Here is a 20,929-nt window from a genome sequence, read left to right as displayed (position 1 = left end):
AGGGCAAGGTGAGGAGTTGTGAAGAGCGACAGGGCCGCGGGCAATGGATCGCGGCAGAGGGTATCACGAGCGAAAGCAAAAAAGGACGATTAATGGCCACGAGACGAGCAGTCAGTCAATCTGACTCTGGGGAAGACAGACGGTGGAGGTGGAGAAGGACAGAGGACAGAGGACAAGAAGAAGAAGAGCTTATCCGCCCGTGGGGAAGCTTCACGCGCGCGTGGATGAGCGTTGGCTCTTATGTATGGGATGTCGAATCCCGCGGCTGCCCGTCCGTGCCCCGGAATATCATGGACTGATCAATGAATTGATTGATTGATCGGTTCCTCGCGTGAGGATTCGGCTTCCAAGGCCGTCTTCGGCCACTGTGGCCGTCGCGTCCTCCACACGCCATCCAGCATTTCTCCAAATCATCAGCCAGCCATTCATCCTCCACATTCCCGATTCCGCTCTTCGGCACGGGGGCTCGGGAGATATGACGGGGTATTAGCCGCTTACACAATACACATATCGTCAGCGCGGACCGCCGCGAACTGAGCGGATCCGACGACTCGAGACAGCGCATCGTCGGAACCGACGCTGGTTGTCTGGCTGTCTGTCTGGCTGACCATGCTCACGATTCATATCTAGGGTATTCATTCAAGTTATTTCGAAAGGCGACTGGACGCCAGCAGCAGACTGTGACTATCACACCAGCAGGACCATCGTCTGTGAGTCGTGACAGTGACAGACGGGTAAGCTGTCTTCCGGCTCGGGACTTGACGGCTGACTGACTGACTGACTGACTGGCCGACGCTGCCGCATACAAAGTGCGCGCTTGTTCCGCGCTCGCCATCAATCGCTCCCGCGTCTGTCTGGGAAGATACCTTAGCCGGCTATTGCACTGCGCACCAAGACATGAACGAACAGCCAGACGTGGACATAGTAATTAGTAGGTAATATTCACGAAGTAGCTGTCAATTAAGCAATGCCATCAACATGGGGTTTTCATCAAATGGATGGCCTCTTCTCTGTCCCAGCACCTGATGGCTTCGTCTCTCCAGCTGTCGGATATCCACGGCTGTTCAAGGCAGAGCAGCGTCGAGAGCAGCGCCAGGCCAGTGATGCAACAGCCAGCACTCGGCAAATCCCTCCATTGAGTTATTCATCAATTGACAATTTGACATGTGCTATGTCTATCCGTATGTATGCTAAGGTCCTGGGGAGCATCTCCAAGAGCCTCCTGGACCGCACTGAACAGAATGCGTGTTCGCGTCATCGTCAGACAGCAATGCGCACGACACGAAACATCAGTAACAGCGGCGAGTACCACAAGTAGATCCATCTGAAGCTGTGACTGATCGCCATCAATCACGTACACACACGTCCCATACAATTAAAGACCGTCTTGAGGTGATCGCTGAGGTGCCGCCCATCTGCCCTTATCGCCCCTTATCGTGGGCTATCACATCCTATCTTATCGCCCCGCCGATAAGCCTGGAAAAAAGTTGGCAGGCGCAGCCACCACCACAAGCAGCACCACCAGCACCAAGCTCGCGATGCTCTCACAATTATAAGGACAGTCAGACCAAACATCCCGCCATGGAGTCCTCTTCGAAACGGCGCAAGCTCAACAATGCGGGCTCTGGTCTCAAACACCAGAACCTCATCGACTTCCAGTCCCCCGACGCGACACGACTGTCGTCCTCGAGCATCTTCACCCTCCAGACAGACGAGCTGCTCAAGAGTGCAAAGGTCGACTACGACAAGGCGCTCAAAGGCGTCGATGCCCAGCTTCACCAATTGAAGACCATCATCGAGTCTGCCGAGCCGCACGATCCCATACCGGTACGTGGGCTGTCAATCTTCCCGTCTTCTAGTGCTAACCTCCCCCCGCCAGATCACCCAGGCCACGGCCACCTTTGAGAAAACCCACCGCATCACGATCCCCTACCCCGAGCCCAGACCCGCCAAGGACGCTCCCTACAAGCTGGCCTTTGCGAAGCCGGCCCAGTGCAATGTAGTCGGCAGCTATGTCTTCCGGACCATGACCAGGCACCAGGCCCGGTACTGCGTCGACATGGTCGTGCAGATGCCCCGGTCCCTCTTCCAGGACAAGGACTTTCAGGACATGCGCTACTTCTACCGCCGCGCGTACTACATTGCCGTCCTTGCCGCGACCATCAGGGAGGAGAGCGGGATGAACGTCGAGTTCGAGTTCCTCCACGACAATAGGCTGCTCCCCGTGCTGCTCCTCACCCCAATTGCTGAGGCCCAAGATCAGGACGACGCCAACGTCACCAAGAAAAACAGCAAGGCAAAGGCAAAGGACTATGCCATTCGCATCATCCCTTGTGCGCCCGAGAGCATCTTCCCTGCGTCCAAGCTCACGCCAGCATCCGCCTGCAACCGTCAGGCCGACGACGGCGACGCCAAGTCCCCCACCCCCTTTTACAACTCGACCCTCAAGGCGGAGAGCACATACATCTCCTATCTACGCGTCCTCACAAAGGCAAAGAACGAGTGCCCTGGCTTCGTCGACGCCTGTGTCCTGGGCCGGATCTGGCTCCAGCAGCGCGGTTTCGGCAGCGCCATTGCCCAGGGCGGCTTTGGCCACTTTGAGTGGTCCCTCATGGTCGCCCTCCTCATGCAGTCGGGCGGTCGCAACGGACAGGGCTCGCTGTCCACGTCCTTGAGCGCCATGGAGCTCTTCAAGGCGGCCATTCAGTTTCTCTCCGAGACCGACTTCAACGGCGCGAAACCCGTCGTCCTCGGCAAGGCTGCTGGCGCCGCAGACGGCGGCGCACGCGACGCTGGGCCCGCCATGCTCGACCCAAAGACGCACCTCAACATCCTCCACAAGGCGACGCCGTGGTCCACCGCTCTCCTGCACAGGTACGCCAAGACGACCACGGAGCTGCTGGCGGACGATGCGGCCGACAAGTTTGCGCCCATCTTCATCGTCAAGGCCAACGTCCTCGCCGAGCTCTACGACGCCGTCTTTGAGATCAACAGCGCCGACATTACCAAGAGCGCCTCGTCCGACGGCGGCGGCGCCGTGTGGGCCAACAGCCACGACATCTACAAAGTCCTCAAGAAGGCCTACGGCCCACGCGCCGAGCTCATCCACATCCAGCAGCCCGCCGCCAAGCCCTGGTCACTGGCCTTCAAGGGGTCCAAGCCGCAACCCACGCTCGTGGTCGGTGTCATCTTCAACGGGCCCCAGATGGCCGTCCAGCTGGAGAAGGGTCCCCCCGCCGAGGATGCCCGGGACGCCGCGCGCTTCCGTCAGTTCTGGGGCGACAAGGCTGAGCTGCGTCGCTTCCAGGACGGCAGCATCCTCGAATGCGTCGACTGGTCCGCCCGCCACGCCCTCGGCATCTGCGAGGAGATGACGCGCTATGTCCTCGCCCGGCACGTCAAGCTATTCGAGGCTGAGATTGCCTTTTACGGCGACGCCTTTGTCCACGCCCTCGTCGACTTTGCCCACACCGACAAGGCAGCCTTTGACGCCGTCCGACGCGCCTTTCTCACCTTTGAATCCGACGTCCGCAACCTCGACGACCTGCCCCTGTCCATCCGCCAGATCGCCCCCGTCTCCCCCATGGCCCGCTACACGTCCATCACACCACCGCTCATCGGCGCCCACACCGGCCGCCTCGCCCCCGTCGACGTCAACCTCTTCTTTGAGCACTCGACAAAGTGGCCCGAGAACCTCGTCGCCATCCAGGAGGCCAAGATTGAGTTTCTCCTCGACATGGACCGCCGCCTCGCCGCCGCCCACGACAACATCACCACCCACCTCGGCCGCGACAACCGCGATCTCGGCGACGAGAACCTCGCCTACCTCGACGTCGTCTACGACTCGGGCGCCGCCTTTCGCGTCCGCATCTACTGCGACCTTGAGGGTATCCTCCTCGACCAGCAGGTCAAGAGCAAGCACCTCGACGCCTACATCCGCAACGCCGCCGACGACGCCCTCGCCCGCTTCCGCTGGCAATTCCACGTCCTTCCCCTGCACACCACCGCCCTCGCCACCGCCTGCACCCGTCTCCCCGCCCTCTCACCCGCCATCCGCCTCGTCAAGCAGTGGTTCGCCCGCCACAAGCTCGCCAGCCACTTCTCCCACGAACTCATCGAGCTCTTTGTCCTCCATGTCTTCCTCCACGCCTACCCCTGGGCCACGCCCTCCTCCGGCACCACGGGTTTCCTCCGCACCCTTGACTTCCTCGCCCGCTGGGACTGGCGCGATGAGCCCCTGATCATCGACACCGCCGGCGACATGACCAACGACGAACGCGCCAGCATCGCCAAGGACCTCGCCGTCTGGCGCAATAGGGATCCCAACATGAACCACCTCACCCTCTTCGTCGCCACCTCTAGCGACCACTCGGGCGAGGCCTACACCCGCGCCGGCCCGAGTCGTCTCATCGCCTCGCGCATGACCATGCTCGCCAAGGCGGCGTCCAAGCTCATCAAGGCGGAGGACTACCACATCGACCCGGTCGATCTGTTCGACACCAACCTCCAGGACTACGATGTCCTCTTCCACCTGTCCCCCAAGGCCATCCGGGAGGTCAATCGAGCGGCGCAGGGCTCTTCCTCTGCGTCCTCCAAGTTCAAGAACCTCGACGGCGCCACGGGTCAGCAGCCGTTACCTGTGCGCGCGGCCCCCGTGGCTGTCCTCATGGAGGAGTTGCAGCGTGTCTACGAGGGAACGCTCGTCTTCTTCCACGGTGCTGCTGCCGCTGAGGAGGATGAGGACGACACCATTATCGGCGCCATCTGGAACCCCAAACTGAAAAGAACAAAGTTCCGCGCCGGTCTGCCGTATAATTTCCACGCTGTCGGCGACGAGGGCGAGGTGGAGGTCAACAAGCAGGCTGTGCTGTGTGAGATTGCCCGGATAGGTGGTGCTATGTTCAAGAAGATTGAGGAGGTTGAAGAGGAAGAGGAAGAGGAAGGCTAGACATTGGATACCCACACCAAGTAAAAAAACGAATTCATATCAATAAACAACCCAATCCGATATTCAACCTATCTGTCCCTGTGAGACGCAAAAAATCGAACAATCAAAGTAACGCCGTGCCATGATCAAGAGGCCATCCGTCCCTGCTCCTCCTATCTGCCCATCATCACTCTCCCTGCCTGCCCTCACCGTCCATCCTTTTTCACCAACTGCTGCGTGGAGAAGGAGCAGTACTTGTCCTTGATGGCGACAACCTCGTACGTACCCTCCTGACTTGCCTTGATGACCTTCTTATGCTCATACGACACGTCATGGCGCGTCTCGAGCACCACACTCCGCTGCCCCTTCTTCGGGTTCGAGCTGCGCGTAAACGTAAACTCAAACGGCGGCGTGCCCCAAAAGTCAAAGTGAATGTCCACCTCGCCGCCCTCGTGAATGTCCACGTGCGACATGCGGCCATGGCTGATCTGCACGCTGGGCAGCGGGTGGATCGTCTTGGGGATGTGCACCGCCGCCCGGCACTCGGACGCCTTGTCCGAGACACCCGTGATCACAAAGTCGCCGGGCTTCTCAGCCACGCGACGGAACGACGTCGTCTGCGACTTGGCGTTCCACTTGCCGTTGAACTCGTAGGATATGTCAAACGGCGGTGTGCCCGACAGCGTGTACGCGATGCGCTCGCCCACGCAGTAGTCTTCCCGAGTGTCGAGAGGGTAGATGGATGGGGCGTCGTACAGGTGCACCACGACCGATGGGCTGTTGTTCTCGTACTTTTGACTGCAGCCGTGGCCGTCGCGGACACGGCGGATGCGGATCTGCTGGCTGCCCTGGCGGAGGTGCTGCCGCGGGATGGTGATGCCGTGGGTCTTGGTGCTGATCGCCGGCAAGGCGAAAATGTCCGGGGCGGCGCCGGCCTGGTGCTTGACCTCCATCTCCACGAAGAAGGGAGGGTGGCCGGCCAGTTTGATCGGAATCGTCTCCTCGTGCTCCTGCTCTTCCGCACAGAGCTTGAATGTCTGGCCGGGCTTCGCAAAGGTCGCTGTCGGGCGCGCGTTGATGTGCTGCTCGACAATGAGCGGGTTGGGCGACTTGTCATTGTAGTTCTTATCCGCAAGACTGTGGAATTTGTACGTGTAGTCGCCAGCTTTGCCCGTGTCCATGGAGATGGCGGCCTTGCTGAGGGCGGCATCAAAGTTCTTGCGGCTCATGGAGCTGGATCCAGAAATTGGCTTGTGCCTGATCTCGTAGTCGACGTTGAAGGGAGAGGAGCCTGTTCGTTTTGTTAGCCGCCTACTGTGCTCGATGCTGTGAAAAAAACTCACCCTGAAGATTTAGCTCGAATCCGTCAATGTCGCCCTCACAAATATCGGCCTTGGTCCAAGTGTTTCCGGCCTTGTAGTTCAGACTATCGGACCCTACCAGGCTCAGCTGCGGCCGAGGGTACCATTGAATGTCGAACCGCGACGCTGCCGGGTCCACGATACCTGGGCACTGATTATCAAACACCTCCTGGATCTCCCAGGTACCGCTTTGCTGCACCAGCAATGCGCCATTGGCGCTCTCGATCCTGTCCCTCACAGGCTCACTCGAACTGTTGAGGTTGCGGTACTGTACGGTCCAGGGACCCTCGCCTTGGAGTCGCAGGGGCAAGCGTACGCGTGTGCCCTCAACCTCCATCCGGCTACGCTTGGCATCAACGAGACCGAAGGCTGCGCGCGGCTGCTGTCGGCGGACCAGAACCTTGATTTGTTCCGTGAGGAAGCTGCGGCAGCCACGCACGTCTTGCGTGCTGATGAGTGCAATGTTGTACTCTCCGCCTTTCGTGAGAGGCGGCGTCTGGATGGCGAACCTTCTCTGCTGGATGTCGTTCAAGCGGTGTGTCTTCCTCTTGCCCTCGTGCTCAATTTCCCATTCCAGCGTAAACGGCGGATCGCCAATGAACTCGACCTCTGTCTCGACTTGGGCATCCAGGCAGACTTGACGGCTCTTCGTCCCCAGGAACCTCGCAGATGCTGCAGGCTTCACCACCTGCTCGATTGTCATCTCCGGTCCTGATAAGGGCTTCCGCACATAGACCCCATCATCGATCGACTTGAAAGTGTATGTGTAGTGACCTGCGACCTTGGGAATCAGACTCAGCTGTGACCTGACGCCATCAGACCTGTGGGCCTGGGCCTCAGTCGGATGAGTGACTCCATCCTTGTCCGTGTAGGTGTACTCGTAACGGACCAGGAAAGGCGGCGTACCAAGGAAGTCGAGGTCGACCCGCAACCCGATGGAGTTGCTGGCGCATTTGTCTGCAATCTCTTCGGTACGCAGAGTCAGAGACGGCTCCACTGGGTTCAAAATCAGACAAGACGATGGTTCCTCGACCTGGCCCTCACACATGCCGCTGGTAACCGATTTGAGGGTGTACAAGCCCGGCTGGTTGACCCTGGGCCTCTCCTTGCTGTTCTTGCCAGTGAAGCTGCCAATGGTGACGAGATCGCCATGGCTTCCGCTGTTGGTTAGGGAGTCGATTGGAGAGAAGGCCCAAGTGACCTCGTGCGACGTATCAGAGACCCCGTTCTTCGCCGGCAAGCTGAGCGCGACGGGCAGCGTGGCCGAGTGTCCTTTGGCAACCTTGAGTGGATTGCGCAAGTCGCATCCCTGCATGGACACCTTGGGTCGTTCCTTGACGGTGAATCGCTGGGCCAGTGGCTGAAGCCACGTCGACTTGGCATCTTCTCCAGGTTTCCCATAGTATACCGCATTGCCGAATTTATCGTGGACCTCGTCGATGACATATTCCCACTCTCCAACGGACGCCATGGACTCGTTGAGACGAACCGGCACCGTACTAGGGCGTACCCAAGACACATCTCGCTCGTTGTCAGACTCTGACCCGACGACCATGGCTGAAGAGTAGGCCTCGGGTTGAAGACTCTGGAAGTGAAAGGCCTGGTTCTGTCCGTTGATGGTTCGGCTGTAATGGATCTTGAGGGGCGGTGTGCCCGTGACTTCGAGTGTGAGGTCCGACAGGTCCTGGATGCAGCGCTCGTCACTTTTCCCCCCAATGATCCGGGCCTGCGGGCAGGGTACCACATATGTATCCAGCGTCTGCCGTTGGACTTGCAGCTTGTGTTGATCCAGCACCTTGCCCAGACGGTAAATACCAGGTTTCTTTGGCGAGTAATCCCAACGGAAGCCATCACTGCTAGGGTCGGCGTTCTGATTCCGCACGAGCTTGGCGAGCTTGTTCACCTCACGATTGGGGATCTTGATAATCTCATCCTGCGCTGTGTCCAGGTCAATCCGAATGATTTCGATTTCGGCAGGTATCGTGGCGTTGAAAACGATGGGAATGGCGACGGACGATTTCGAAGAAAGACACATTGGCGCGTGGTCCGGGTTCATGACGGCGGATCCCTCTGGTAAGATGTTGAGGGTGACCTTTCCCCTGATATGTGACTGATTGCTCAAAATGTTGGCGACTTTGACGTTGTGTTCCGACACGGAGATCTCGCTATCGTACAGGCTCCTAACAATGCCTAAAAGTCCTGAGATGACGGGTATCTGTCCGAGGTCAGTCAAAGCACGATGGGCGAGCAGCTTGTGGGACGAACCGGAATCAGGAACATGGCAAACCAGTTGAATAACAAATGGAGCAGGTAAATATAAATCGTGGCAATCTGCGAGATGTCGAGCCATGGTATCCTGAGTTCGGGGACGAGGAAAACGTAGGCAAAGTCAAGTATAATCCACTTGAGGAACATTCCCCATGAGCCAACACCCTCGTCTGCCACGGTCTTCCAGTCCCATAGTTTAAAGGCCTGGAGGACTCCATATATCGCAAACACCCAGAAGCGCTGGGTCGGCGCGTCGATGAGGTGCAGCGGTATCCATGGCTGGCTGGGGCCAGGATCAGCTGCTATGTTCTCGGGTGCTAGAGGTAGCTTCGCTGTGTCCGGCGTCCGTTGACTGTGCGATCTTTGTACAGTTCTGGGGGTTTCTGGATACCCAGAACGGAATCGTGGTGTTGCGTTCATCGCATTGCGTAGTGGTGAAGGTCGAGCGTGCGCATCGGCGGGCGGGACGACTTTTTCTTCGCGAATGACGGTGCGTAGAGGTGCAACCGGTCTGCGTAGAGTTGCAGCTGTATATAATCGATTGCAGAGAGTTCCCACTAGGCCGTTGTGAAGGTGATCGGGTCGGGTAGAGGCAGCCTTTGGATGGGATTCACCGTGGTTGGGCAAGCTGTGGAAATTCCGTGAATGTTTCTGTTATGTACGATCACGTCGGTGACTGCAAGCGCGACGCGCATAAAATTTACTGCTTGTAACGCTAAAGTTATGCAGCCACTGTGCACATAGCTCACCCGCGAATGACCTCATTTGGGTAACCAGCTACTCAGCTCAGAAAGAGATAACTGCCCTTCACGTTCTTTCTAAGTTTCATCAAGTCTCGGGCAGCCTTAGTATTCAAGATTGTATATTGATAGCAATTGTAACTTACATCTTGGCTTTCTCTTCAGGGTTGGTCGCTCACAAACCACAGTGGCCACACCGAGTACTAGGTGCTCCGTCTCATGTGAACCAATATTTTGGACTAGCTTTTTCTTGAAGCACCGTTAGCATACGAAAAGCGAACGAAGGCGCCCCGTAGACGCTTTTGATTGCTTAACACCATTTCTGATGTCTTTTGAAGGGTTCTTTCATATGTGCGACACTATCCACCGATTGCTACATCGGTAACGGTAGCTGCAGGGTAGGCTTTTCAACGCCAAACCTAGACATGGAATATCAGTATCTATCCTCAGCGAAACTCTCACTAACATCCCTAATATAGCAAAACGAACCGTTAAATGAATTGATTTAGCTAAAAGACGTTTCAGTCCATGAGATCGATTGGGTTTAAGGTTAAATTTCTTCGTTATTGCGGACCTAAGGCCCCTCTAGCGCACTGAGCCGGCGCCCGATCTTCAACCTCGCATCTCTGTCCATATGGTTCGGTACGACTGAGGAGTGAGGCACGGGCCTAAACTCATTCAGATCAATAACTTCCCATAAGAATTCCCATGGATCCTTTTGGTCCTTGTGTAATCTCACTCCCACACGCGAGGCCCAGCCTTGCCACACACCACCAGCCAGGCGCCACGGTATCGACGGTATTCGCGAGTTCAGCCATATATGGCCCTGGCTCATCAAGCACTTGACGCTGATTCATAGTCAAGCCCCTCATCAATCGACGGCTGTAAACTAAACAACGACGTTGAATTCTTTCATGAAAACCCGACAAGTATTCTCTTGCGCCCGCTGCAGTCCTTTCCGCGTTCGCTCATCAGCAGCTAAGGCGTACGTCCTCTCCGTACTCGCAATACCTCATACTTCGCTTCGGTAAGCGGCGTGTTTCGCACAAAAGTTGAAAACCTTTGAACATCGTCACGATTCGTTCGCATCGCATACCGCATACCGCGCGCTGCAGCCGTGCCAGCTCATCGTCTTCATCATGGCGCTCAGCCTCACGGGAGAGAAATCACCAACACCACCGCTGCCGGAAAGCCAGTCGCCTGAAAAACCTGATGGTCCAGCCTCTCTAGTTGACCAAACGCCGACTCGTCGGTCAACACGCCGGATCAAGCCCACGCGACTCTCTCCGACAGTAACGAAGCCCGCGCCTCCTGAGCCAACACACACCACCAGAGAGACCCGCCGGAATCCCAAGAGAAAGGCTGCTGAGCCTTCAAAAACTCTTCCTCGGTTGCCTGATAACCTGCTGGTAGAGGCTCTGCGACCACTTAAGCCTGCAGAGATCGAAGAGTGGGAGGGATGGGTCGAGTTGGAGTCGGAGCCAGTGAGTTGTCTCATCAGCTAACATGGCAGTATTAACGGCTTTGCAGGCGTTCTTCAACATCATTCTTCGGGACTTGGGAGTAAAGAATGTGAAAGTGCAAGAGGTCTACAGCCTGGACCAGGCGTTGATGGACATGATGCCGTAAGTGCGCGGCGAACAACAATGAACTTCAAGGTCGCTAAGAGTCTGCCTTCAGCAAACCGGTGTTTGGTCTTGTGTTTCTATTTCAATACCATCCGATGCTCGACGAAAGGGAGGAACAAGAAGATTCCGAGGAAAGCCCATGGTTTGCGAATCAGGTATTTCCCCGTCTCGAGATCTGCTGGAACAAATCTAACCGAATACCCAGACCATACACAACGCTTGCGCCACCGTTGCACTGCTCAACATTGTCATGAACGCCCCAGACGTCGACCTGGGCCCGCAACTTGAGTCCTTCCGTGAATCAACCCGAGAGCTGAGCACTGCTCTGCGTGGTCATCGCCTCAGTTCCAACAAGTTCATTCGGAGTACGCATAACTCTTTCTCCCGCCGCATGGACCATCTGAATGCAGACCTGTCCTTGGAGAATGAGTCAAGAGCGTCCAAGACGAAGAAGTCACGGACAAAGGCAGCGCCCAAGAAACGGAAGCTCAAAAATCTGGATGACTACGCTTTCCACTTCGTCGCATATGTGCCATGGCAAGGACACGTCTGGGAACTAGATGGGCTACAGACAAAACCTCGCAAACTGGGTAACGACTTTCCTCTCCATATCCGCTCTATGAAAGCTAACCTAAACAAGGGCCTGTGGATTCAGACGACTGGACAACAGTTGCACGCCCCGAAATCGAAGCTCGCATGCTTCAGTATGAGGACAGCCAACTCCAGTTCAGCCTCCAAGCGCTATGCCAGAACCCTTTGACTTTATACGGCGCACGAGTAGCCGAGGGGCTCGCATCACTGCAAGCGATTGAGACCACAGCTCGCTCGCGACATGCAACATGGCAACCTCTCTCCACGTTGGTTTCTGAGGAGGAGCTGCCGTCTTTCCTCGCGGATCTCCGGCTTGACGCGGACACAGTGGAGAGAGCATCCGTACCGCAAACTATTCATAACCGCCTGGAGAAAGTAGCAACAGATGACGAGGCGCAGCTACTGTACGAAGAGATCGTCAAGGAGACGAAAGCCACTGTTGGCGAGTATCGGGCGGAGCTTCTGTCGATGGCAGAGGATGAGCAGCGCGTCAAGGGACGGAGGAAAAACTACGGGCCTACGCTCCACAGATGGGTCACGAAACTAGCAGAGAAAGGAGTTCTGGAGGGCATGGTATCCTCATGAGGCTTGATCAGGTCTCAAAGCTATGATAAGGGGGCTTGTATACAAGGCTCAATCATCGGGGAAAAGCTCCCGAACATTCGATACGAACCTGCATGCCCTCTCATCGAAGCGCTTGAAGAATTTGCCTGCTTTTTGAAGGTCTACGCCTTTCAACTTTGCCGAATTCGAGATCAACATGATGTTCTCCTCTTGGATAATGTGGCGATCCTCAGAATCCAACCGTCTATCCACGTTAGCAAGTTCCTCTAGCATACTGGGGCTAGACCTCACATATATGTGTAATATGTATGGTCGTCGTTGAATCGTATGTGGTTAATATCGCCAACGTGCCCGCGGTCGCCCAGCCTTTCGGACGCTGCTTGGCGTCGGCTGAGTAGATCACTCCAGCCAGTAATGACGCAGATGTACCCGTATCTCCGATGGGTAAATACTTCGCCGACGTGGTATCTCGGGTAGATGCCCTGAACTTGCCGCTCAGCGTGGTTCCTCAGACTTCTGGGCTTGGGCTGTGCCTGATCACGGGCGTCGATCTCGTTGAGGATTTCCCAGCTTCCGTCCGTTGTCGCCCTACTGTGATGCCCTTGACGTAGGTATTTTCGCACCAGCCAAACGTCCTCCGGCCATGAGCTGGCGAATTGACCCAAGAAGAAGTCTAGCTCGCCCCAGGATATGGATGGCGTAACAATGAGGGCTGACCACATGGTAGCGTAGAGACAGGTGCTGACGTTGGACAGGTGATTGCTCCGTATGAGAGTACTGATCAAAGGGGTCTGGGGGCTTTGATGAGCTGTCGCGATGCGGAATGTAGCGCTGATGTTGTGTCCAAGTCGGTTGAGCAAGGGTTTGACATGCATGGGCGCAAGATAGGCATCGGTTCCCTGCGTTTCGCCCATGGACGCCAATCTGCTTTTGAGATACTCTACCGACACTTCCTCATCGGCACCGAACGGATCAAGATACATGTGCTCCTGCCATTCCTCATCACTTCCTCCAGCCCCATGTGGCGGGCTGTTGAGCGAACACCCCTGAGCTGCCGAGACAACCGTGAATATATGACCGGGAAAGTTGCATGACTGCGCATCCAGCCCGATTCTTCGGGCCAGACAACAGTATATGACGCTCGATATCAGAGGAAGAGACTCGTGTTCCTCATGTCGCAAAGCCTGACCTAGAAGGCAATTCCGCAAGTTGCGATAGTTGTGAAGCTGGTCATCCATGCCGACCAAGTTCTCAGATCGGACCCAACGAACCAGGGCCAGAGCTCTGGACCTGGCCGTCATACCAGCCAGCCCAGGGTGAGCCTCTCGGAAGCTGTGCGCATGATGATCGAGCATGTCTGAGATCTAATAACCATTAGTAATTACTACGCTACCCAGCCATCGTGCAACTCACATCATCGAGGTCGCCATACTCCGCGCCAAGGACGAACATATCAAAGGCGCCAAACACCTTCTCAAGGGGCGGGTCAGGTTCACGCGGGTTCGCAAGCATGCGCCACTGCTCGATGGCGATGTTGCGGTGAATGGCGCGGATCAGAGATTCTGCATAGTATCTGCGAGCCAGATGATCGTCTACTTCGTCTTCGCATGCATACTGTTCTAATAGAACATCTTTGGCATCGTACCCAAGAGCACCTATCAGGCCGTACCGCTCATAACGACCCTGGGACGTCTGCAATATGTGCTCAAACCAGCCCGTCACCTGGATGTTCTGCTTCTTGCGCAGGACAAACAAAGCTTCCCAGTCCACAGAGGATGCAGGCTGTGGCAGTTTCCTGTGAAAGGCGTGGTGTTCACTCCAATGCCTGAAGCTCGTCGCACAATAGTGCCTCCACAACAGTGGCTCATGCGTCAAGAGCCTAAAGCGCCGACTCAAAGGCCTCAAATTGAAGAGGGTGTCCTCGGGCGAGCCGTAATGGAGTACTTGTTGCAAGACCTCGTCGGGTAGCTGGTTGAGCGTCATCGTACCCGAGGCGACATGAATGAGGGATAGAATGAGAGCAATTCGACGGCATGCAAGCGTGATTGAGCAGCTGACTAATTCGCTAACATGTCACAAAGATAGAGTGCCGTGTTGAACGAAGATGAGAATAATTCCAAATGTCATCTCAAGGTCATCGGTGGATTGACATAATATTAATGCATGACCCGATTATGGAAATGGAGGGGCAACCTTGTGTGCACAATCTGACTAGCGTCGCGCTGGGCCCACTAGTCCAAAAAGGGAAACCATGTAAACAATCTGACGCGCTCCATCACGAAATGCCATGTCCAATTCCAAAGCATGTGCTCCTTGCGCTTAGGTTCTCATTGTCTAACAAATTCCGCGATACCCTTTTTCTTCGCCGTCGCTCATGGTCTAGCATGATTTTTATTCTCGACCCATTTGTCAGTATCTTAACATAAACGAGCCACTCTTCGACAGCCACGACAAGGGATGCACGATATTCACGACGGTGCAATAGCGAATTCGCCTTGCCACGAGAACTATCTGATCGACAACTACTCGCACGTCTAGGACGCAGCATGCCACACCCGGGAACGGGCGGTGCCCTTGACACACCGCGAACCAACATAGGAGATGCAACATACCTCTCGCAGCGACCTGACTTTGCCGATATATCCCAAGAGGCCTCTTTCGTGTCGCCTGCGAAAGATGGCAACCTTCTGCAGCAGATGCGCAACGGGCGTACCAGCGCGGTCAACCTGCGAACGCCACGACAGCGAGGGCCCCTCTCCGACAAATTCAACATGCCGCAGAGTATAGGTGGCGCCGAGTTCACGCCTCTGCTCAAGTCTGCGACACGGAACAGCGTAATGAGAGGCAAGGAAAACGGCCGTGCTGTTCCCAATACGCCGGCCCTGAATCGCATAGACGAAGCAGACGTGACCGCCCTTCCCCCAATGGACGCCTCCATGTACACAGGCTCGCGCAACGAGTCATACATGGATCAGACACTCCCACAAGTAGCCACCAGCAGTCCTGCTTCGACACCAGTAGCCATTCCTCGGCGGCGAGGTGGCGCCGACAAGGGACCATTGCAAGACGGAAATGCTCTTTCACTGCGCGAGCAGGAGAACGTGATCGATAGGATCGAGAAGGAGAACTTTGGACTCAAGCTCAAGATCCATTTCCTCGAGGAAGCGCTGCGCAAGGCTGGCCCCGGCTTCAGTGAAGCTGCCCTAAAGGAGAACACGGAACTGAAAGTCGACAAGGTCACCATGCAAAGGGAGCTGCATAAGTACAAGAAGCATCTTAGCAATGCGGAGAAGGATTTGGAAGACTATCGGCAGCAAATGCTCGCGCTACACGAGAAAGCCAAGCGCAAGTATGCCGACGAGAACCTGCGTGCAGAAATGGAGCAACTTCGCCAGACAATGGAGCAGAGGGAAGCCAAGATTGAAGACCTTCGGAACAAGCTCAACGAAGGACAAAAGGGGTCGGAACAGGTCGAAAAGTTACAGGACGACATTGCCGACCTCGAGGCCGACGTGCGGGAGAAGGACCGATTTATCAGCGAACGCGACGACGCTCTGGAAGATCTCAACGAACAAGTGGTTGAATTGAAGGAGCAGCTAGCGAACGAGAAAGAACGAGCAGAAGAAGTGGAAGAGCAGTTGCGTGATGCGCAGAAACAAGCGACAAACAACGAAGAGCTAGAGAAGCTCCAAGACGACATTGCGGACCTACAAGCAGAACTGGGCGAGAAGGAGCGCTTACTCGACGAGAAGAGTGATGCTTTCGACGACCTTAAAGATCGACTGGCGGCGGCTGAAGACCAGCTACAGGACCGAGGTCGATTCGACAAGTTTCAGGATGAAATCACCGAGCTCAAGACCACTCTGCGTGAAACGAGTACCCGCCTGCAGGAGAGGGATGCCGCGTTGAAGGATTTGAGGCCGAAGCTCGAGGATGCCGAATCCCAATCGGCCGATCGACAATACGCCCTTGAAAAACTGCAAGAAGAGATCCAAGATCTCGAAGCGGAGCTACGAGACAAGGAACGCATCGCAACCGAGAATGAAGAGGCAGCTGAGGATCTTCGGGATGAGCTGAAGAAAGCCAGACTTGACGCAACCGCCAGTGATGAGTTGGAGAAGCTTCAAGACAATGTTGAGGAACTCGAGGCTGAGCTCAAGGAGAGAGACCTAGCCCTCAACGAGAAGGACTACAAACTGGAGCAGCTCCGCGCTGAGCTGAGGAACGCAAGGCTCCAAGCAAACAACCACGAAGAGTTGGAGGATCTTCACCGCGCTGTTGAAGAGCTGGAGACCGAGTTGCAGGCGAAGGACCAGTCGCTAAAAGACAAGGAAACTCTCGTCAGCCGCTTGCGGGAGGAGCTGCGGGTCGCCACAGCTGACGCAGCTAACCGCGAACACATTGTGAAGCTTGAGAATGACATCGAGGACTTGGAGACAGAATTGCAGAGGAAAGACCGATCCATTCAACAGCTGGAGCGAAGTCTGGACAGCCTGCGTGCGGAACTCAGCCTTGCTACGTCAAAAGCCGATAATCACGAACACCTCGAGAAGCTGCAACAGGAAGTGTCCGATCTAGAAGCCGAGCTCAGGAGAAAAGATCGGGCATTGAACGAGAAGACCGATGACCTGAAGAAGATCAGCAACAAGTTGGCTGCTGCTGGGGACGAGGCGGAGGGTCTGCAGGATGGCATCCGCGATCTTGAGGCCAAGCTACGTGCAAAAGATCGCATCATAGCTGACAAGGAAGAGATCCTAGCGGAAACACAAGCCAAACTTGCAGCAGCCAAGGAGAAGATCAAGGGCCAGGGTCGCTTTGACGAATTGGAAGAGAACATTAAGGGTCTTGAGCTTGAGCTGAGGAGGAAGGACAGGACCTTGCTTGAGAAGGAGGAAATCCTCGAGAGCCTACGCAACCGCCTGTCTGCATCAAAGGACAAAAGCATGGTCCAGGGACGGGTCGAGGAGCTTCAAGACAAGGTTGATGAGCTGAACGCAAAGCTCAGGGAAAAGACTCGACTCATGGGGGAGAAGGACGATGCCTTGAGTGAGCTACGGAGTAAGCTTGACAAGGCAGAGACCAAGGTGAGGGACCTGGAGCAACAAATCAAGAGCGTGAGCCAAAGTGGCCCTCCATCGCCCCGACAGAGTAAGGAGTTGCACGAGGCCAAGGCATCGCTCGAGGATCTCGAAGACCAAAAGGTGTTGCTCGAGGAAATGCTCGACGAATCACGCCAAGAAGTCGAGGATCTTGAGAACAGGGCGCATCAGCAACAGGAGACAATCAACAAACTCCTCTCTTCAGAAGCCGCACTCAGGACGCAGCTCGAGAAAGCCCGCAATGAGCACTCGAGCTATCGCCAACAGGCGCTGGAGCAGGAGAATCTGGAAAGTGATGCACAGCGGCAACAGGAGATGATTGATGCTCTCATTGCCTCTGAAGCAAATCTCCGCCAGCAACTCAAGCGAGCTCGCGCCGAGCACGCAGCATACCGCAAGACTGCTGCGGAAGCCGAGCATCTTGAGAATGACGCGTACCAGCAACAGCAGGAGGTCATCCATGCACTGACTGCGTCGGAGAGCTCTCTGCGCCGCAAGCTGGAGCGCATGCGTTCTGAGCACGCTACTTACAAGCAGAGCGTGGCCGAGACGGCCAACTTGGAGCACGACGTCCAGCAGCAACAACGGACGATTGACAACCTCGTTGCCGCAGAGGCTTCATTGCGTCGTAAACTCGAGCGTGCAAGGAGTGAGCGAGCTGCCTACCGTATGAGCGCCGAAAAGCTCCAGCGAGATGCGCAGCGGTCACACAAGGCCGACGACATGGCACTCGTGCCCGCCAAGGGAGCCCATGCTTCAGATGAAGCCATGTCCACTCTCGTCCGTGCAGCTGAGAGTGCCGAGGATAGGCACCAAAAGGAACTCAGGGGGCTCGTTATGCAGATGGAATGGATGCAAGCTCGCTGGGAGAGAGAGGCGTCATTGCGCTGTGATGCGGCATATGCGAAGCGGTTCATTCAGCTTCAGCTTGACATTGCCAATGCATGGTATGTACCCTCCTTGTCGTGGACAACTTGCACGGGAAGTCAGATGGCTAACAGCATTACAGCAACAAAGCGCAACTTCGGGACCTGGAGCATCTTCGCACCAACCTGCTCGGCAACCGGCAACCTCTTGCGCTGCCTTCTCATCTCAAGAAGAACCAGGAGAAGACGCGGCCAACGCTCAAGTCGTTCTTGGTCATGGCGCGGTTTGTCGCCCGGATGCGCATATCGGCCAAGAATTGGTCTCAACAGGAAAAGGTGCGGGCGAAGCTCATTGCTGCGACAGAGGAGCAGAAGAAGAGCAAAGTGAGGCGGCAGCTCAAAGTGGTACGCGTGGAGGAAGAACCTGTCTTTTGAGTGATACGACTTTGGGATGACTGTGTACGGCTCTCGTTTTCCACGCGGCGTTTGGAAGGGATGGAGTATCAGGGGTGATTTTGGGTCTTGGAATCAGCGCTGGCGAGCGTTGTGCAGCCTTTTGAAACTGTGAATAGCATTACATTGATTTCTCCAATACTCCTGTCACTTTGAATTGAGACAGCTCACAAAGTGCCTACCCAGTTCTCGGTCTGTCCATCCATCGCCGGGAGCGCATATGCGGACTCTTTATGTACCACAGGGTGAATTACAAACGCCAAATCACATTACAAACAGCAGGTTGGTATCTGTGCTCATTAGGAAATACTCGATGACTTGCATGAACATTGACTTACCAAGAGGGTGGCTGCAGGAGAGTTGGGGCTTCTGGGTGTATTTTGTCGCCAACTCATCACGAATGCTGTTGAGGAGCTGAACGTAGCTTTGCTGGGGATTCTTGCGGAGAGCAGTGACGAAAGCCCATGACATGGCCCCGGTGGCCTGGGAAGCAATGGTAGCGTCGGCACTATGCAGCAGATTAGCAACGATTCTCTAAAGTCGAGTGGACGGTGGCATGGTCCCAACGTAGCCCGTCGCCTTGGACGTCAGGACACAGCCGTGGTGGCTGCAAACCCGACGCGCAAGGCAGGTGAAAGAACAATAGCTATCTAGTTGTGATCGACGGTCCATCGGCCGGGATGTCTTCCGTATCCAAACAACTGCGCCAGGCCTGCTGGGGCAGATACGTGCGAAACATGATTTCAAGGGTACAGTGGAAAGAAATTGTAAGGCGTCGCAGGGTATGGGTATTGAGGAGGGAAGTCACAAGGGAGGGAAATTGTGTCAATGTACGGGGGAAGAGGGTAGACCCACGATGTCTGGTCGTCTTTGCTGCCCGACAGCATGACCACATCGGCCGGCGATGTTTTCGTAGCGAGTGCTCTCGTGTGCGCTTCCTCGCCGCTGGTGGCCTTCTTGATGAATCCCATGATGTTACTGGCGACCCCGCTCAGGTCACCTTGACTGTAAGATGACAGGACGCCCAAGAGTCCTTGGCCAGCTTCCTTGGCCAAGTTGGGCTCCTTGAGGACACCTTGCGTGGAGTAGATGTACGGTAAATCGAGGGCTGTGCCAGAGTGACACGAGTCGAAGATGGCTGTCAACCTGACCCCCGGCTGTAAGGGTCGGACCATGATCCTGTGCATTTCATCGTCGGTAATGTGACCATTGTGGCGGAAGTCCACAGGGTAAATGACCTCATCGTAACCGTCTGGTTCATCGCCATCCAGGTCTCGTGTTTGCCCTCCGTGGCCTACACATGTTAGATCTCCCGGTACTGCCATGCCCCAAAGAGCATTACTTACCGGAATAATGGAAGAATAGCGAATCGTTGGATTGCGCATTCTTGACGAGCCAGTGCATGGCTCTCAGGATGTTTTGCTTGGTCGGCTGGCTCATCTGGTTCTGTTGATCATCTGTGAGGATGACCATGTCTTCCCTTCGGTAGCCGAAATGCTCGACGAGGTACGCAGTCATGTTGCGGACATCGTTGATACAGCCTCGCAGCTGTCCTCGCTGGCCAAAGTAGTTGATACCAATCAGCAAAGCCTTTCTGCGACCGGTGCAGTTTGAGTATCGGAAGGCATAGTTCTGAGGGGCCCCTTGACCAAAATGCTGAGGCTGAGTGGGCGGCGCGGGAGGCGCGCCAGGGCGACCGTATGCCCCAGGCTGTACTTGCGCGGACTCTGGGAAGTACATGTCAGCATCATGCAGCATGGAATTGGGCAGCTCGAGCTAGGCTTACGAGGTCTGGTGTTGTATTTGGGTCCTGGCGGCTGCTGTTGGTATTGGGCGTATTGCTGCTGTTGCGGCTGCTGCTGCTACACCATGGATCAGCCACTGGGCTCAAACAGGCGTATACTTGTGATCGAGGAGCGTACCGAATATCCGTAGGGTTGCTGCGGTGGCGGCTGCTGGTATGGGTAGCCTTGAGGCGGCGGCTGTTGAGGAGGGGCCTGAGGGTAGTTGTTGTAGCTCGGCTGGGGAGGTCTGAGCGGAGGTTAGCATGCTCTGACAAAAAGACCCAGGATTTGGGACTGCGTACGGATAATAGCCTCCTTGTTGTTGGCTATATTGAGGCTGCTGAGGCGGGCCGCCGTACCCCCCAGCATTGTAGCCTGGGTAGCCTGACATGAGAGGCTGTTGCGATTGTTGTAGTATACAGCCGGTTCGCGAGGTCGTTCGTAGAACTAGCCAGGACCAACTGTGTACTCGCGACGCTGTTGCAGAGCGCGGACCGGGATCGTACTCGTGCTGGTTGAGGATGCGCCGGACAAGGCTGCGGCGTGGCTTCTGGATGGACCGACTACCCAGGCCAAATCGGGCAGAGGGTGGGTGCGAGTCCTATGTGGACGGCTCGATGGCAAAATTGGAGGTTGATGCCGAGGAGG

General features: G+C 55.8%; 5 protein-coding genes across 5 annotated transcripts; 2 read left to right on the top strand and 3 right to left on the bottom strand.

The window, feature by feature from the left end:
- Window positions 1-1,581: 1,581 nt before the first annotated feature.
- F5Z01DRAFT_678091 (Nrap protein) lies at window positions 1,582-4,948 on the top strand (the record flags this gene model as incomplete). The annotated part of the gene is made up of 2 exons (XM_046265421.1): window positions 1,582-1,827; window positions 1,880-4,948. 2 exons carry the CDS (start codon window positions 1,582-1,584, stop codon window positions 4,946-4,948), a joined length of 3,315 nt encoding a protein of 1,104 aa, XP_046114104.1.
- Window positions 4,949-5,001: 53 nt separating this feature from the next.
- Window positions 5,002-9,209, bottom strand: F5Z01DRAFT_667195 (uncharacterized protein). The gene is made up of 3 exons (XM_046264272.1): window positions 8,554-9,209; window positions 6,271-8,503; window positions 5,002-6,218 (listed from the first exon to the last, which is right to left on the bottom strand). Exons 1-3 carry the CDS (start codon window positions 8,974-8,976, stop codon window positions 5,134-5,136), a joined length of 3,741 nt encoding a protein of 1,246 aa, XP_046114103.1. The 5' UTR covers window positions 8,977-9,209; the 3' UTR covers window positions 5,002-5,133.
- A 1,074-nt stretch (window positions 9,210-10,283) lies between these two features.
- On the top strand, window positions 10,284-12,233 carry F5Z01DRAFT_425705 (uncharacterized protein). The gene is made up of 5 exons (XM_046259641.1): window positions 10,284-10,780; window positions 10,827-10,921; window positions 10,977-11,079; window positions 11,130-11,514; window positions 11,565-12,233. Exons 1-5 carry the CDS (start codon window positions 10,436-10,438, stop codon window positions 12,098-12,100), a joined length of 1,464 nt encoding a protein of 487 aa, XP_046114102.1. The 5' UTR covers window positions 10,284-10,435; the 3' UTR covers window positions 12,101-12,233.
- On the bottom strand, window positions 12,149-14,062 carry F5Z01DRAFT_678088 (Transglutaminase-like superfamily-domain-containing protein; the record flags this gene model as incomplete). The annotated part of the gene is made up of 3 exons (XM_046265420.1): window positions 12,149-12,323; window positions 12,371-13,443; window positions 13,493-14,062. The coding sequence occupies 3 exons, from the start codon at window positions 14,060-14,062 to the stop codon at window positions 12,149-12,151; spliced, it is 1,818 nt and encodes a 605-aa protein (XP_046114101.1).
- Window positions 14,063-18,628: 4,566 nt separating this feature from the next.
- F5Z01DRAFT_667187 (peptidase C14, caspase domain-containing protein) lies at window positions 18,629-20,606 on the bottom strand. Its single transcript, XM_046264271.1, has 4 exons — window positions 19,844-20,606; window positions 19,353-19,791; window positions 18,836-19,005; window positions 18,629-18,787 (listed from the first exon to the last, which is right to left on the bottom strand). Exons 1-4 carry the CDS (start codon window positions 20,253-20,255, stop codon window positions 18,762-18,764), a joined length of 1,047 nt encoding a protein of 348 aa, XP_046114100.1. The 5' UTR covers window positions 20,256-20,606; the 3' UTR covers window positions 18,629-18,761.
- Window positions 20,607-20,929: the final 323 nt, after the last annotated feature.

This window comes from Emericellopsis atlantica, assembly GCF_019669845.1.
Source record: "Emericellopsis atlantica unplaced genomic scaffold F5Z01scaffold_41, whole genome shotgun sequence".
Taxonomy (NCBI): Eukaryota; Fungi; Ascomycota; class Sordariomycetes; order Hypocreales; family Bionectriaceae; genus Emericellopsis; species Emericellopsis atlantica.
The sequence above is the reverse complement of the archived record's forward strand: the minus strand, read 5'-3'. Positions and strand labels throughout refer to the sequence as shown.